The sequence below is a fragment of the Ascidiella aspersa genome, chromosome 4 (genome assembly GCF_963924565.1).
Source record: "Ascidiella aspersa chromosome 4, kaAscAspe10.2, whole genome shotgun sequence".
In the NCBI taxonomy this organism is placed as follows: domain Eukaryota; kingdom Metazoa; phylum Chordata; class Ascidiacea; order Phlebobranchia; family Ascidiidae; genus Ascidiella; species Ascidiella aspersa.
This window is the reverse complement of record NC_139450.1, coordinates 29568424-29585500: the sequence shown is the minus strand read 5'-3', so window position 1 is coordinate 29585500 and position 17077 is coordinate 29568424. Positions and strand designations below refer to the sequence as shown.

Below are 17077 nucleotides of genomic sequence, written 5' to 3'. Positions count from 1 at the left end.
CCGTCTAGCCAGTTTAGGTTTGGGAGAGACAACTTGTATTAGTTTGATGAATTTGTGTTTGTGAATGCAGTTTTTCAATACAATCACCGTTTGTACTCAATTAGCAAGTGTTGTGCTTACGTACTAGGGGCCGACACAAAAACGCTGCTTGTGTACCAAATCTACTAATTAGCCATCGAATACATTTTGTATCAATCCAAATGTTTAATGGTGTTCACTTTGGTGCCACCACAACTTTATAATGTAAGTCTGCGGTACATTGGTTAAGTTAACTAATCGTTCTACTATATGAAATGGATTGTTGCCAACAGTTGGTTAAGTTGGTCGTTTACCAAAACATTCCACTGTTGCACGTAAAACGTAATATTTGTCTGGTTGTAAATAACTCGTAAACGATCGTAAAGTGTTTTGAAAATAGATCTTTAAACGTCCAACGTTAACATTAGCTTATATCAATTTATCAAGCTTCATGAAAATAAAACATAAATTAGGGCGGGTTGTAGTGCTTAGAGTAAGATAGGTTTATGATATATCAATTCTCTATTTTATGCATCGGCCATTTTTAGAAAGATTTTACAGAGGCTCTACGTGTTATAATGCAGACTTAAGTTCATTATGTAGAAGAAGAAGTAAACAAAAAAGTGCCAGGCCGTGAGAAACAAGTATAGAACGTTGTTTACGTAAAAAGCGTGACAGTCCTTTATATAGTCAAAGCTTGCCCTATATTTTTTCTGGTGAAACAATAAACCTTGACAGTGTCTAAGAATTGTCTTCTTTTTTAACAGTTTGAATAAATTGGATGGGAGACAAACATTTTTAAACAACGCAGAAGTTGAAATTTTTAACAAATAATAAACTGGGATCAGCCAAAGCATGGATCAACTGCAGCTGTTTGCCGATAAGGACGACTTTCAACCAAAGACATCAACCCATTCAAGCGCGTCGTCTAGCGGCGGAAGCTTTTGGTGTGTGGACTCGAACGACGTCACAGAATGCGAAACGGTCTGGTGGGTCCAGATTGTGGCCTGGGCCGTCGTTATCGGCGCGGTGGCAGCCATTTGCATTGGCGTCACTTACGTTTACAAGGCGATAAAGCGGCGACATTCGCGGGCTACTGAGTCCCTTAATCCGGCGGACCGCGAGCAAAACGTCTCGACCGTCAGCGAACGACAGATGCCCCAGCGAAACCCGACTATCGCCTCTTTCCAAGTGATGTTGGGCGAAGGCAACGCTCTTGACGCTTTGCCCACCTACGACGAGATTATGATGGAAATAAAGTTAAAGGACGATGTTATAACCGACTTGGAACCACCCTCGTATACTGTGGTTAACGAAACGGCATTGACGCCATCGTGAGAAAGCGGCGCTACTAATTTATTTTTTTTGTTTACTATCGATCTTTTTCGTATTACACTGTTCCATGTTCTCTCCCTCTTATGCAATAAGGGTAGCTGTGCCATGCTTAATTTTAATTTGTTTTTGTCGTTTTTTTATCGTTTAGCCAGTTCCTATATGGAAATAAACAAACAAAAATTTTGTTATTGTGAAGTGATGAATTTGCATCTTTTCAATAAGTGATCTATAGCAAACTAGGGAAAGCAATCCTAAAAATCGTACCAATAAATTTATAGCAAGTTACTTAAAAGTAAAAAAAATACATTTGGAAACACGAATTGACTTTTTGTGCGATAAGTTAAAATTAAAAATTGGACTTGTTATAGATTCGAGGTTTCGAAAAAAACTCTTGCCTATTAAAACAAGCAACGGAACATTGGAAAATTCAAAATTCAATGTGTTTTCAGTGTCATAGTCGAGACTATATAATAATAAAATCAAGCGAACTGTACAAATAAAAATTCCGAAGACACATTAAAACCTTCAACTAACTAATAATAGATGAAGCAATAACGGAACCGACATCATAAAGTCTATACTGTAATGGGCAAATTTACGTTAAGCTATAGTAAAAACCCCTGTATGCTGTTAACCAACACATTTTAATTTAAACATCGTCGCTTGAATTCAAACTGCTGAAGCACCTTTACATTTGCCTATATCGAGGGCCCCATTAAAGCCTAATTCAAAAAATATATTTAAAAGGAATCATTTTTTTAATTATTAAATATAAAACGTTTTTGCACTAAAGGAATATTTAGACTCCATTTTACTTTTACAATTTTGTTCTGGAAACGGCAGATTTGTATTCTATTTGTGTTGTGACGTTAATTTATGACGTCATCTCTAAAATTAGTTGCCTACCTTGATCCACGCGAAGTAAAAACAAACTTTGAAGGTCCTTTGTAAAAAAAAGTTAAAAAAAACCTTGCCTAAAATAAAAAAACAACATCAAAGCGTTTGCGAGCTGTAGCGCGCCAATCAAGCCGAATCCCAGGTTTACATGACGTCACCAAACGGCGGTAGTGGTGACGTCATACCGCCGCCGCGTCGATGGTCTGCGGTCGGCGCGGACTGTTCAGCACGTTCCACACGTTGTTGAACTTGCTGGTGATGTGGTCGGCCTTCTGGAACGACTGGAGCGAGATCTTTCCTGGATGAGAAGGAAGAGCGTTCCCTCTTCTGCGGGAAGAGGTCGGAATCTCCTCCTCGTCTTCCGGAAGTCCGTACGTCTCGCGAGGAAGCTCCAGGGAGGTGGGAGCCGGCTCCTCCGCGTAGACAGAATTGATGCGCGACTCGAACTCGTTCCTATGGCGACTGCGCAGTTGGCGCAGCTGGCTCCTCTGTGACGCAACAGAGGTCTGGAGGATCTTGCGACGACGGTCCATCTCGAAGCGGTGCATCTGTTCCTTGATCTTAATTAGGGTAGTGGCTTGATGTAATATTCTTAATCCACTATTTCGCAGTAATATCCTTAATCCACTATTCAAATAGTTCCTTCCTCAAGGAATAAGTGGCATATGTTCTCTATCTTCATATTATTGCTTATAACGTTATAGGTTCTATATGGGCCTAAAAGTTAACCGAAATGGGTCAAGGTAAATGCATTTTTTGCACATATTTTAATTAAGGATGGCGCGAAAATAAAATGGACACGCCCCTCGTTGTTTTAATTTAAAGCAATCCTCGTATTTATTTAGATGCATTTTTGAAAGCAGTCTCAAGTATTTTAAACAACATTAAAGGGTTACATAGCCTTGGCAAAAAAATTTACCTGGCTTTTTTGTAAACATATTTCGATTTCCGTTCACCTAGTGACCTTACCTATAATTTTGGCTGAAATAGTTTGCGCTTACGTAGAAAACAACTTGAAAAAATATTTAGTAACCTACATTTAAAGTTAGAATTACAGGGTTTTCTTTCTGTAAAAATTAAGCGAGGGCAGATTTAATTTATGGCATTTTCAAACGTTTCGAGCTCGAAATAGAATTCTATGCGCTACAATACCAGCCAGTTGCACGAATTGGTTAATTACCTTCTGTGCGGCAACGACCTTATCCATGATGAGTTTAAGCCTGTGCTCTTTGTGCTTCTTCGGCATATCTGTGTAAGCCATGTTCAGTCGCTGGCTCTTTAGCCTTCCCAGGATTGAAAAGGGCATTTCATCTTGCTCCAGCTTAAGCAGCTGCTTGCAAAAAATAGAAGCGACAGTAAAGCATTGACAAAGAACTGTTATATATAGGTGCAAGCATCGTTTAGCATGACCGCAAAATCAGGTATAAATCTATGGCTTCTATGCCATGGTAAATGCAAACGGCCTAATTGAGCAGATAAATGAGAAACGGCAGAATTGTAAGAAAAAATGAAATATATATAAATACAAGCTTTTCGAAAAACATTGAATATGCGTCAGATTACCCTCTTTATTACAAGACGCAAAATTGTAAAAACGTACTCGAAAACTTTACAAATTGATTAATTGCAAACCGGTAATTATTGTCCAATTCCTTTTCAAAGGTTTATATAAAACCGCCATAGGCTGAGTTTCGGTTTTATTAAACAAAATATTTGCAGAGTGAGTTAATCATCTTTACGGTCGAACGCTGGGGTCACAGAACTATTAAGGTGTCGGATTGTACGCTCACCTGTCTGTACAAACACTTTATAAACGAGAACCAAGACACAACGCAAACATTACCATTTCCCTAACAGCCGTCGAGCAAATATTTGGCAGGTGATTTTAAAATCGGAAATACTTTTCGTGTTAAAATGTGTCAAACGACAACAGCGTCGTGTCGAACAATGATGCGAGTGTTGACACCGCGCTATTTTTTGACATGAAACAAATCGGTCTAATATTTTCAAATGCGTTTAAATGTTTACCCACGTGCTCAATGAACCGCTAGCTCGGAGTGACCTGAGTATAAGTTTACATTAAAAATCGCTTGGTGGCAGTCTCAGTCATGTTTTTATACCTATTTCTACTTCAGCCCTGTTAACGAAAACAGGACAGAAAAAATGGGTTTCCAGAGCTTTTGGAAAATGTAATTCGTACTACACGCCCGTTGAAACGGAACAGGGTGAGACATGTTATAATGGCCCCGCTAACAACACGGTAAAAAATCTGTTTATGCTTGTACTGTTAGAGTAGTTACACAAAACTCGCTCGTGCATTAAAAAGAATCAAAAAATATATTTTGGGCAAAAGTGAGCCGTCTGCTCTGGACCAAAAACGGCTTTCTAAAGACAAAGGCAAAACTATTAAAATGAAAGCGTCTAAAAGTAATGTTTTAACGATTATTGTGCCACAATTTGCCTTACCTTTGATTGTTAAGATACTATTTTGTAAAAATGCCCTTTAAGGCAGAAAAAGTGCGTTCTATGCTAAACCAAGGTTGTGTATAAATCCGGTAACAAATTGTCACCGATACAACACTTTAGTTTCGGGTCAGTAGTAATATCATAATTTTGCATCGGGCATTGGTTCAATATAATCCCTATTCAGTATGAATATTGGCATTTCGAAGCCTATCCGCCCCACCGGACACACATAACACATCAGTTACCTCAGTGAGCTCGAATGTTGCACTGAACGTGCGATACATGAAATCACCTTGATCTTGAAAGATAAATGTTAACATTACCTTCTGATTAGTAACAGTAGGTATATCTATACTTGTAGTTTGTTGAGGCTAGTGATTCAGAGTGTGATATCGTCTAGACAAGTGCTTATTGGTATACACTCGCCCGACTGCCGAGGTTAAGTTTTAGGTAAAAAAGTGCGTTCAATGCTAAACCAATACTGTTTATAAATCTGTTGACAAATGGGCACCAAAACAACACTAGTGTTGGGCAAGTACCGATATCATGACTTTACATCTCTCAGGTATAATCAGACATCTCTATTTAGCATGAATATTGCTGTTTCAGAGATTATCCGCACGTAAACGGAGGTTAATTATGCTTGAACGAAAAAAATTCAATCATAATTAAAAATTGATATATTAATTAAAAAAAATTGTTCTTTTTATCATTTACCTCAGGGAGCTCGATCTTCTTAGGGTCCTCCGCTCCTTCTTTCCTTTCATTTCCCTCCTCCTGCTCTTTGAGCTCCGATCCCTGCACTTCTCCGCTCCCGAGTGTTTTTGCCAAACTTCCGAGACTCGAACGGCTCTCGGCGAATCTTTTCGCGAAGCCCGGTTTTCGCTGAGGAAACGTTGAAGTGCCGGCGTGCGTCTCTGGACCCAAAAGAGTAATAACATGCAGTTTTATAACCAAGTCGCTTTCAAATGACTTAAGTCCCAGTCAAGTAGTTTGATATAACAACTCCAAGTCATCAGTTGCCTAAATCTAAGTCAAGTCATTATTAGAGCAAGTCAACTCCAAGTCAAACCCCTAATTTACAAATTAGGCGTCTACTATTAAAATTGGTAAACTCGTCCGATTATGAGCAATAACTCAACAAAAATCTAACAAATACCCGGCATATAGTACGCTAAACGTTTTAGGTGCAAAGATTGAGATAGGTTAGTTGTATAGAAAAACTCTAAATGAAAACACTTAATTTCATCCCAAGTCATTCGACTCAATGACTTAAGTCCAAGTCAAGTCATTTGTTGAAAATACTTTAGTCAAGTCAAGTCATTTTAGCAAAACGACTTAAGTCAAGTCAAGACATTTGAAAACAGTGACTTCAGTGCGCTTAAGTCAAGTCATTGACTTAAGTCATTCCAACACTATATGCGAAGCCGACGCGGAAGTGGAACTTTTCACGCCACACGCGACATTTCATCTTTTCGTCGTCTAATCGGATGACATGTGTACAAAATGTAGCATTCAAAACAAGAAAGAAGTTAATCCAGATTTCATCAAAATTAATTCAATCTTAACACTTTATCTCTTTCCCTCCTTTCTGTAACATCCTACGACTTTAAAATGCGAAACGCGAAACGCTAAACTCTTTCTTAAGCGAATGTAGCTATAGCGCGAACTCTATAGCTCGTTTAGTCTTGAAACAGTGACCGTCTCACACCACAACCAAAACAAGACTGCCCTTGTGCTCTAAAGCGGTTTGCATGTCCCTTCAGGAACGCGAACGCTAAACTCTTTCTTAAGCGAATGCAGCTATGGCGCGAACTCTAGCTCGTTTAGTTTTGAAACAGTGACCGTCTCACACCACAACTAAAACAAGACTGCCCTTGTGCTCTAAAGCGGTTTGCATGTCCCTTCAGGAACGCGAACGCTAAACTCTTTCTTAAGCGAATGCAGCTACAGCGCGAACTCTAGCTCGTTTACTCTTAATACAGTGACCGTCTCACACTACAACTACAACAAGACTGCCCTCGTGCTCTAAAGCGGTTTGCATGTCCCTTCAGGGACAAAACAAAATAGTAAACAATGAGTGATCAAAAGTGAAAACGTAAAGCTGCAACAGCAAGGAACGAAATAATACAAAAAGTAAAGTGCAGTGAAGCAAAGCAAAGCGAAGAAAATTAAACAAAGGAAACCAATATAAAATTACACAACATTAACTCCTGCTAAAACTAGCTTACGTGAACTGCTAGAAGCAATACTCAGCTTAAAATGATAAAACAACAAAACTTTTTGAACTTGATTGCAAATCGTTGGGATTTAGCCTTTAGAATAGCTTTTGCAAACAAAAAGTTAAAGCTCTTCCAATCAATACAGTAGTAAATTAATTTCACACCCAACTCTAAATAAATTACAACACAAAAGCTCTACAACACGTAAGCTTACCTCTCCACTTCTGCAAAACTTTGCTGTTGTGGACAACTGAAGGTAACCTTTGCCTGGAGGCCTGTTCGCTTGCTGCACGTGACTGCCGGGGTAACTCTCGGTCACTTGCTGATCGGAGGTTTGGGGGTAATTGGAACGGCAGCGGTTCTTCAGTAAAATTCAGAATAAAATCAATGCTCGCTGCCGAAAAAGACCAACTGCGCATTAAAACACGATGAAACTCTAATTTGCCAATTTAGCGCAGGACCAAACTGGGACGCAATACACAACGAGCTATGTGGGGATTTTTAAGGCCTTGTGCATTGGTGTGGGTATCTTAACTGATTAATGGTTTGCACCTTTGTCATTATATTACCAAATAAAGTTTCAATGAAAAATCATATAATAGAAAAATTATAATTATACATTAGAAAAATTATATGATATTTGAGGACATTAATACTTTTTGCTAAACATCGACTTTTGGCATGATAAAATAACTTCTACCCAAACCAACAACGTACGACGAACCCATTGCTCACCAAAACGCACTCGAGCTCTGTAGATCTTACCCATGGGCTCCTGTCCCTTGTGGAGGAGTCCCCTCTTCATGTACGACTCCGGGTCACGCATCCTTATTACCTGGGACCCTACGGCCAGGTCGGTGGTCTTCAGGTACCTGGCGTCGTACGCTGTGGCACCCACGTGTCTCCTGTACGTTTGCTGATGTTGCTTTGGGTTAGGTTGGTGTGGAGGGCGCCCGTGACTGGCGTGAAGCTGAACTGGATTCGCTACAGTGTTGGCCCTGAAAAGCAAAGTGGCGCGCGTGCACTTCGGACTGTTTAAATCAGAGGTTCCCAACGTGGGCGGTACCGCCCCCTTGTGGGCGTTGGCGAGTTCCAAGGGGGCGTTTTGAGTCTTTTCATGATTTGGGGGCCGCTGAACGCACATAAGGGGGCGTTACATGAAAGTACTTATATCAAAATTTTATAAAAAGTTCACATAAAAATAGTAACAAACAGCACTGTAGGACGTAGGTAACTTTTAACCTTAAATGGCAACTTTCGTACTGCAAACTTTAGTAGTTTCCCGACCATTGTTACGTAATAATTGGCTTTCTTAGGTAAAGCTGTTGGTTGCTGTTGCGTTTCACCGTTTTATACGCGGCAAAATGTTTGTATATTTAAAGCAGGGGTCGCCAATCTACGGCCCTCGACCCGCCGCCTCTTTGACAACTAGACACCAGTCCATTTTGAATACTTTTTGACTATTTTAACTTAGATGTCTCTACGTCCAGTTTGAATACATTACTCTTGTAAACCCTCCTAACCTGCTCATACTCTTACCAGCTTTCACCAAGGATATTTAAAGATTATTTTTAAAGGAATCACAGGTTGTATCATGTGTATTCGAGATTCCGTTTTCTGACTCGGCCCGTCAAGACATTTTCTGTTTCTAATGCGACCGGTTGTCAATAATTGCCCACCCCAGGGCTAACATGAGAGATCGTATTGTTTGCGTTCATATAAAATACAGAATAAAACCACTGGATTAATAAATGTTTTTAAACCCACTGGATGAATACAATTTTTAGTGGTCGAAGATAACATGTCACATTAACATTATACCGAATAACTGTACATACACCGAAAACAAGTACTTCTTTGGGGGTTATTACCCAAAGGGTTAAGACCCATGACACAATGCTTGCATGATATAAATTTTCTATATAGTTTTATTTAATGTACGATTTAATAAACTAGAGAATTTCTCCCGCTTTATTCAAAGTGTGTTATCAAAACACTTTCATTTTAGTTGAAACAACATTTTTATTGTTGAACTTATCAAAAGGTCCTTCCTATTATTTTGGACATGGATAATTCAACTCAATACCACGAAAAAACAACAGCTTTAATTTCGGTGGGGAAGAAACTTTAAACTAATAAAGTCGTAGCTATGCGTCGTACAGAATTTCCAACCCCATAAAAGGTTACATTGTTGTTCTTACGAAAACTAAATACCTTAGCTTTTATAGTCCTAATTAGACACGTTCAGAAAACAAACTGAAAATAAATTACACGAAATAAAACGCCCTGTAAATGGAAAACAAATAAAAAGTACCTATTTGTTATTTATATCTGTTACTGGCAGCTCATCGCCTTTACCTGTGTATCCAGATATATCCTGAATCTAAATATAGTCAGTATAGCCTACCAACATAAAGCCTATACAGCATATACCATTACCCAGTCATCACGTAGCCATATTCGCCGAACGGCGTGAAGAGCAATTTCACCATATTTCCGTTGTTTTTTCCTTGCACCTAAATGCCTCTGTCGAAACCGTGTTCTCGATTAAACACAACACGAAGCAGAACGCTTCACACAGTCTCGCAGTCGCCGCGACCTTTTGCTTGACGAGTTTACCGGAGGCAAGGTCGCCCTCTTAACACGGAATCCCCGTCGATTTGGTGAAAGGCGCAACGTGCCGAACACTATACGCGCCATTCATCCTCCCGTCATAATTGGATAAAATCAACCGCCGTCGATCTCATAAACGCGGGCGCTTTGAAAGGCGATTTGTTGTCTTCGTTGCCCTGTTTTGTTTTCGGCGGGCGGGGGTCCGTAGGGCGCGATTTGGGGGCAGGGCCGATTTCGTGTCATTAGCACAGCATTGCGTCTTTGCAACGGAGCGCGACGGGTCATTATGAGCTTTCCACAGTGACGGAATCGCCTGCGTCGTCGCAGTAATTAAACCGGCAGCTGTATGACGCTTTATGTTGTGACAAACCTGCGCCATCCTCTTGTAAAGTGCGTCAACGCGTTTCGCCCGGGATTTAAGAGTTAAAAAACACAACACATACAAAACAAATGGCGTTTAAAGGGCTAAGAGGAGTTGTTCTGATCCTTTGACCGCTTATGAAGGTGTACCCTCGCCTTGTCAAACTATCCCCTTACCTGGTCCGTGTCACGCGAAACGCGGCCCCAAACAATTAGCCGCTGGCGCTTGCATTGTTACCGATTCCTGGAAGACAATGGCGCCGCGCGTTTTGCCAACAATGTCGGCGAGGCGGCGACATGTTTCCAAAGCTTGTCAGCGGTCGACTTGAATAAAAACGCGCTCGACTTCGCTGGGGCCTACGCTGTTGAACCGGACCCGTTCCCAGACCAGGCTGCAAATTTTCGTCTTGTTGTTGCTTAGGCGGCGAGAGGAGCTGTTTTGGCGCAACGCGGATCACTTTGAAGTTTCGGACAACGCTAAGGTTTGGTCGAGAAGTGAGTAGACGTTTTTTTAGCTTGATATATAGGGTGGTTAGCCAATGTGGTAGTAAGTTAATGAGGTCGATTAAACTTTAGGTCCCGCATCATAGTCTGACCCTTCTTGTGTGTGTATAGACTTCTTGTTAAAGCGCAGCGAAGGATATATTTTACGGCCTCACGATATACATCATAACTACAAGATTATGTAAGAGAGCAATTAGAAAGTATCTACAGAGGTACTAATTTTAGTGCACTGTGTGCAGTCGCTTTTCTGTCTCTTTGACGCCAAACGGAGCAAAAGCAATATTATTTTATCTGAAACACTTTAGGAAGTGAGGATCTAAAATGTAAAAGAAACATTCTTGCTTTCGTATCAGATGATCTTAAGACCGTTTATTTTAAGAAATAATTTTATGTTTTAGACTGTTTTCATAACAGTCTTAAGATCATTCATTTATCTGATGTTGATTTAATTGTGGCGACACTCCAGAAGTTTTATGAACGTCACTCCCTAAGCACGATTTAAAAAAAAGTGGCAGCGAACTGATAGGCGACAAATGCAAACCAACGGGGCCCGTAAATATTTTTAGCCACAAGAAATAATAAAGTTCACTCAAATCTACAGAATTGATAAAAACCTTTAAAATAATGAAGTTCCAGCACTATACTTAACTCTTTGTCAACTCAATTGTGATCAAGGTATAACGTTCGAACCTCGTCATATAGGTTAGATTTTTCAGTTATGTTTTGCTTGAATCAAAAATCCGTGATACCCACTGACATATTTGTTTTCTGCCATTCAGAGCCAGCTGATGTTGATTTAATATCTAATGTTGATTTAATTGTGGCGAAATTTCATACGTTCCATGAACGCCACTGCCTAACCACGATTTAAAAAATTAAAAACTAACCTGCAATTATTCAGTCACATGAAAAAAAAGTCGACTCAAACCGCAAATGCATTTACCCGAATTTACGCCTTGCGAAACTGTTCATAGCCGGCAGAATAATGAAGTTTCAGCACTATACTTAACTCTTTGTCAACTGAATTATGATCAAGCTATAAAGTTCGAACCTCGTCGTAAGCTAAATTTTTCAGTTATGCCTTGCTTGAATAAAACTCCTTGTAAGACCAAGTGACACAATTTTTTTTCTGTTGTTTAGAGTCAGCAGCACGATGAACGAGGTGGAAAAGGTGTACAACTCGCGGGTTGCCACGATCCCTGCTTATAGCGGGGGTCGTTCGTCGTCTCGCAGTTCCCACCCCCATCTGACGTGCTACTCACCCCTTAAAGTCAGGGACAGCATCCCCGATCTGCACCCCCTGCCCCCCATCACTGTCCAGCGGCACCGGGAAAGGGAATACGTGGTCGACGCCATAAAGTCCGATGTGGTTAGTGTCAATGTCCGAAGTACGGACTTGAAATTAATTTGACGCACAACTCAATCTCGATTTAACTCAAGTTCAACTTATTTAACTCAAGTTCAACTTAGTTTAGTTGGTTCCACTAAATTTAATTTATCAGAATCAAACTTTGAACGAATATTTTAATGTTTAACCTCTTTTGGAGTTTTTCAACTCAATTTTAAGTCTAGATAATTATGATGCTTAACTGAATCCTAAGTAAAATTCAATATTATTTAGATTTGCCTCATTAGTCAGTTTTATTGGTCTTATTATCAGTTTATTTGAAAAAAACATTTTAACTCAACCTTAAGCTTACCCAAATAATAAGTTTAACTTGAATTTATGCACAAATTGGTAGAAATGTTACGTGCTCTTCATAATAAAAATGTATCATTCGAACATGATTATTTTGGTATAAACATGTATAATTCTATAGGTTGGTTCACTCTAGGCGCGTTTTGCTTCTGGCGTTAGCGTTATAGCGTTAGCTTTCTGACGTTATAGGACGTCGAAACGTCGATTGATTAAGTTATACTGCTGTATTAGCAACACTCGGTTATATGTTATGCCTGGCAGCATAGCTTATTTCTTATTTCTGGCGTTAGCGTCTGGCGCAAAACGCTATAGTGCGTCCAGTTTGCACATAAAGCGTGGACAGCGCAACGGCAAATTTCCACGCTTCTAGCCGAAAGCGTCAAAGTTCTAATATTTCAACCTTCCAAAACCAAGAGCGTTTTTTTCAGCCACACACGTCTAATGTAAACCAATCTAAGAGTGGTTGCAATATGCTGACGGTACAACCACAACTAATAAATATGTCTTGCAGTACTACAACAGTCCTTACACCAGGCCGCGTCGTGCGTCTATCATTCGACCCTACAACGCGATAATGGACCGACACTCGGCGGGTTACTTCAGGTCACCCATGGTCAGGGAAGTGGTGACCAGGACCATGTCCGCACAGGTGGGTAACAGTGCCTAAATTTGGCGCTATACTTTAATAGTGTTACGAGGGCAGTTAAAATTGTACGGCGATGGAAAAACAGTGTTAAGCGTCGCTGTGAACTGTTAAAAGTTTCACTTAACATAGAACGCTTATTTTGTATTTAGGCCCTACATGATTTAGAATACTTTTATTTTAAAGTACTGAGGATTGTTTTAACGCTCACCACAAAGTAATTTTTTTAGAAATAAAACCATTAAAAAAATCAACTTCTTTAAGTTTATGCTTAAAATCTTATAAGACCAATCGAATCCAATATGAACGCGAATAGTTTGACGGAGATATATAAAAAAAACATCAATAAAGTTGTAATAAAAATGGGTAAATTTAAATTGGGTATGATTTTACCTTGTTAGTAAAATGATTAATAATGCGTTATTTGGTCCCAATTGATATCTTCATCCACAATATTTTTAAATGTTCTGCGGAAAGTAATATGTACATTGTTTATAGTCAAATAAAAAATTGTAAAATGATAAAAATGCGTTGTTTGGTGACATCTTTTTATCGTGGACATATTTAAAAAATGTTCTTTAGAAAGTAATATGTATATTGTTCATAGTGAATTAAAAACAGAAAAATATAGGAGAAAAACTGCCGGTGACATTCGCGGGTGGCGAAACGTTTGCCAAACCCTGAATTAGATACCACTTGAGGCTGATCTGTGTATTCGTTTGTTATTATTACAACGCAGCAAACGTGTTACACAGAGTGCTCCCTTTTCAATCCAAGCAAACCATTTTTCGCAGAGCGCGCCGCGTTTGCCTACTCAAAGCACGCCGCGCGTGCCGCCGGAGAAACGCGGCCTGCATCGCATGTCCGCCAGACGTCGTAGTATCCCCACACCGCCTGCGGCCAAGCTCGACCAGCAGGAGCGCAGCTTCGTCCTCGACAACATTAAGACCGAGCGGCTGCGCAACAAGCAGGCGCCCATTGTTCCGGAGTACGACGCCCTCACCGACCGGCATTCGAGGCGGTATTTCAGGCGGAAGGTTGTCCAGAGTGTTTTGCGCAAGACGCTTGAGACGCAGCAGCGCCTTTACCCGACCATCACCTTTTTCGCGCCAACCAAGAACGACATCGTGGTCTGAAAACGGCCTTCTTATACATATCCCCGTTTTTTTCGCTTGCTCTTCTTTGGAAAAAAATGTATAGACAGCGATTTTGGTCGCCTCGATAAGCGCCGTCCCAAAAGCAGCGGTTCTCAAAGTTTGGTGCTTTTTGCTGTACGTGTGGCCATGCAAGATAGTAGGTGGACTGCTTTAATTGTGGAGCTTTTGCGTATTACAGAAGCTTTCGCGACTCTTTTCAACGGTAAATCGCCCATAACCAACGCATTTTTTTTGCATTACTGAATATAAATATAAGTATCGTCAAATTTAGTTCTGAAATCAAGTGGTAGACAGCATAAAGCACTAGTCGGTGAGTAACCACTAGTTTGAGAACCACTGCTCATAACACATGAGTGCGCATTCAAACATATTATACGTGGCGTGCAACGTGCAGAAAGGCTGTTTGCATTTGTTCTGGTCAAGGAAGAATGTGCAATTAACGCTTTGGAAATCGATGCGCTTCTTTTATTAGACGTTTATGGTTAGACTGGCAAGTGATTGACACGTTTAAAACTCAAATATCGTGTAGAATTGTTTTTGTTTTCCTTTAGCGCTTAGTATCGTTGTTAGAAGTCGGCATTGTTTATAGCGCTATTTTTACTGGGTTACCCTTTTGGTAATTTGCATAAGCCTCGCTATAAAATATAAATTGTTAAGATCATATAGCCTAACGCAAACGGCAAATAAAAACATCCAATTATAAAATTTGAAATAGTTGTTGTGTTGTGAAACGCCTTGTACATACTTAAAACAAGAGAAAAGATTGTTCGCCTTAAATCTAGAAAAATAAATGTTGCACTCTTCAAACTGCAATGCCTGCTTCAATTTTATTGGCGCAATTCAGTATAGCGACGATTTTTGGCGCCCTGCGACAACGAAAATCCTCATGTAAAGGCGACGACGATCGATCAGGCACACAAAGCGGAGAAAACAAGTGAACGCTGCAGGGACATCATCATTATCATCAGAGGCGGCGGCAAGAGGCAATCAATAGGTCCAGTTAGCGCTGCCGCGCGGGAAGCCACCGGGCTTTCCTTACCGACTTTAACGCTGGTCTTTTTTATAACTTTCGCTCGGTATTGCGCATCGTAGCTTTAAATAGTCATTGACGGCTTTCTTAACACCTAGTTTCCGATTTGATTGTTGGGTGAAAAATAAAGGCCAATAGAGTGTTGAAGAGATTCGGCCTCATTTGGAAGCGCCGAGTGCTACGCGGCGCATTAAAATTTAATGCGCGCGCCGTTTCGTCGCTAATTGCTGGCGACAAGGCAAAAACGTGCGCGCGCTGATGCTTTTAACGTGACAGTTAATCGCAGAGCGTGGCATTGAGTCGAGCCTTGGAGCGAAAAGGCAGAAAGTTGGTTCTGCAGCATTCGATGCAAACATTATTGTAAATGACAGTACTGTATTATGGTCACCACAGCCGAAAAACAGATCTACCTAAAAAAAAACTGTGCAATACGCATGCTTTCGTGACCACTAAGCAAAGAACCAAACGATTATTTTTTACAATCTTTGTAGGCCTACCCATATGATCTTTGTCCGGTAGTCAAAGTATTACCCATACACACTTTATAGTCTGGAGCCATACTTGAATAAAGGGGTCGTCTGTTATTGTAGCACCTAAGCAAATCGGCCTTGTACATTTTTGTGTGGGTATGGATGCGTGCTGTTGACAACGCTGTGAAAGAGACATTAAGCTTCACACTTTGGGTGTAGTGTGAAAATGGAAATCTTACTAGGTTTTTGCTCCTTAACGCCACGTAAAATTATTATTATTATTATCTGTCATGGTACGAATTTATTTTTAGATTTTTGTTTAGGCTCTGTCACAATAACCCTTAAAGTCTTTTTAATGAAAGTTTTTTTTTAAACTGTATCGTATTGAAATACTATACAAACACATACGATCTCTTATTTAGGCTGCCAAACATTACTTCTTGAAACAGCAAATTCCCAACCAAATGCAGATTTATTGGGTGTTCGTCTTAAGCAATAAGATTCAGGTAATTTCTGTTTAGCCAATCCCTCAGTTGAGTAACAGCGCGGATGTCGCTAATAATAACGAAGACGGGCACATTTACATCACCGAAACGCCCACGCCTTCAACATGTAGCTGAAAATAACGTGGGACGATTAAGCCAAAAGCCGATGCCATGCGTACCAATAGATAAAACTAGAAGAGACCTAATACGGCGTCGTGCTTCAAAAGATGTGTACAAAAAAAGGCACACTTTTACAATTGATATTTTTGTCGTAGCTTTGCTTTGTAATGTTAGACACTTTGTGGCCTTGGTATTTTAGGATGTCTTTACTGGATTCTTACACATACCAAGCAGACCTTTTGACACCGAGTGCGGAATCAATCACATCACTCTATTTCGTTTTTTTATAATACCTATGATTTCGAAAAATGGAATGTCACCGCAACGCCCACGTGTAAAAACACACGACCCACCCACGTAGATTGGTTGTCACCTCTGCGAAGAATAATGCAACATCGCAATGAACAAGTAACGTATAATGAGTCTTGCTATACACACCAAACCAGGTTGTTGGTTTGGTGACCATGGTTTGTAAGAAACTCTAAACGCTTTTATTAATACCTTGATTACCAATAACTAAAGTTCTGAAATGATTTCTAATAAATGCTTGGCTTGTTGGTTTGCAGTGTTTTTCTAACTAGTCAAAATTGTTCTTTGTGCTTATGGGAGGGATAGGAGGGATACACCTAAGGAGCAACGACGTAAGAGTTAAACGCCTATTTGGTTTGCGATTTAACTCACTTGCTAAACATGTTTGAAAACGGCATTTCAACGGACAGCTTTACACTTCTACAACGAGAAAAAAACTAAGCAAAAGTGTTTAAATCGTCACGTAATTAAGGCCTTGTCGTCTTCCTGTTCCTGTAGTTTCGTGTTTAACATGAAGGATGGTTTGGGTTCGACTAGACAAGCAGCTTCATAACCTCTACAGCGGCTCAATACACACAAGGGTCGCAACACTGATCAATCAATGCATTTGCATTGGGATAGAAAACCCCGACCAGCAAAAGTTGAGCAAGACTTTGCTAAAACAATGAAAAACTATAAGCAAGCCTCATTTTTATGGCCAATTTTTTTTTACTTTATATCAAGCTGCTTTTGCAGAACCTCGGGCTGTG

At 40.1% G+C, this 17077-nt stretch overlaps 2 protein-coding genes across 6 annotated transcripts; one reads left to right on the top strand and one right to left on the bottom strand.

Moving 5' to 3' along the window:
* Positions 1-862: 862 nt before the first annotated feature.
* Positions 863-9510, bottom strand: LOC146157387 (uncharacterized). 4 transcript variants are annotated; one of them, XM_083387603.1, is made up of 6 exons: positions 9378-9510; positions 7704-7936; positions 7153-7299; positions 5434-5633; positions 3431-3583; positions 863-2810 (listed from the first exon to the last, which is right to left on the bottom strand). In XM_083387603.1, the coding sequence occupies exons 1-6, from the start codon at positions 9428-9430 to the stop codon at positions 2430-2432; spliced, it is 1167 nt and encodes a 388-aa protein (XP_083243729.1). In that variant the 5' UTR covers positions 9431-9510; the 3' UTR covers positions 863-2429. The 4 variants fall into 4 exon arrangements, with proteins under 4 accessions (XP_083243729.1, XP_083243730.1, XP_083243731.1 ...); XM_083387604.1 differs by having other exon boundaries at positions 3431-3580; XM_083387605.1 differs by having other exon boundaries at positions 9297-9379.
* A 762-nt stretch (positions 9511-10272) lies between these two features.
* LOC146157386 (uncharacterized) lies at positions 10273-14760 on the top strand. 2 transcript variants are annotated; one of them, XM_083387640.1, is made up of 4 exons: positions 10273-10406; positions 11556-11784; positions 12626-12763; positions 13552-14757. In XM_083387640.1, exons 2-4 carry the CDS (start codon positions 11569-11571, stop codon positions 13891-13893), a joined length of 696 nt encoding a protein of 231 aa, XP_083243766.1. In that variant the 5' UTR covers positions 10273-10406; positions 11556-11568; the 3' UTR covers positions 13894-14757. The 2 variants fall into 2 exon arrangements, with proteins under 2 accessions (XP_083243766.1, XP_083243767.1); XM_083387641.1 differs by lacking the exon at positions 10273-10406 and adding an exon at positions 11019-11090 and having other exon boundaries at positions 13552-14760.
* The last annotated feature ends 2317 nt before the right edge of the window (positions 14761-17077 follow it).

What these genes read in the sequence shown, in the direction of transcription:
- LOC146157387 (XM_083387603.1), bottom strand. Translation starts at nt 9,430, where the DNA reads ATGGTGAAATTGCTCTTCACGCCGTTCGGCGAATATGGCTACGTGATG. An exon ending in AGAAGATCGAGCTCCCTGAG is followed by an intron (nt 3,584 to 5,433) that starts GTAAATGATAAA and finishes ATTTTTTGCAAG; the next exon opens with CAGCTGCTTAAGCTGGAGCA. An exon ending in AGGTCGTTGCCGCACAGAAG is followed by an intron (nt 2,811 to 3,430) that starts GTAATTAACCAA and finishes ACCCTAATTAAG; the next exon opens with ATCAAGGAACAGATGCACCG.
- LOC146157386 (XM_083387641.1), top strand. Translation starts at nt 11,569, where the DNA reads ATGAACGAGGTGGAAAAGGTGTACAACTCGCGGGTTGCCACGATCCCT. An exon ending in ACGCCATAAAGTCCGATGTG is followed by an intron (nt 11,785 to 12,625) that starts GTTAGTGTCAAT and finishes TATGTCTTGCAG; the next exon opens with TACTACAACAGTCCTTACAC. An exon ending in CCAGGACCATGTCCGCACAG is followed by an intron (nt 12,764 to 13,551) that starts GTGGGTAACAGT and finishes CATTTTTCGCAG; the next exon opens with AGCGCGCCGCGTTTGCCTAC.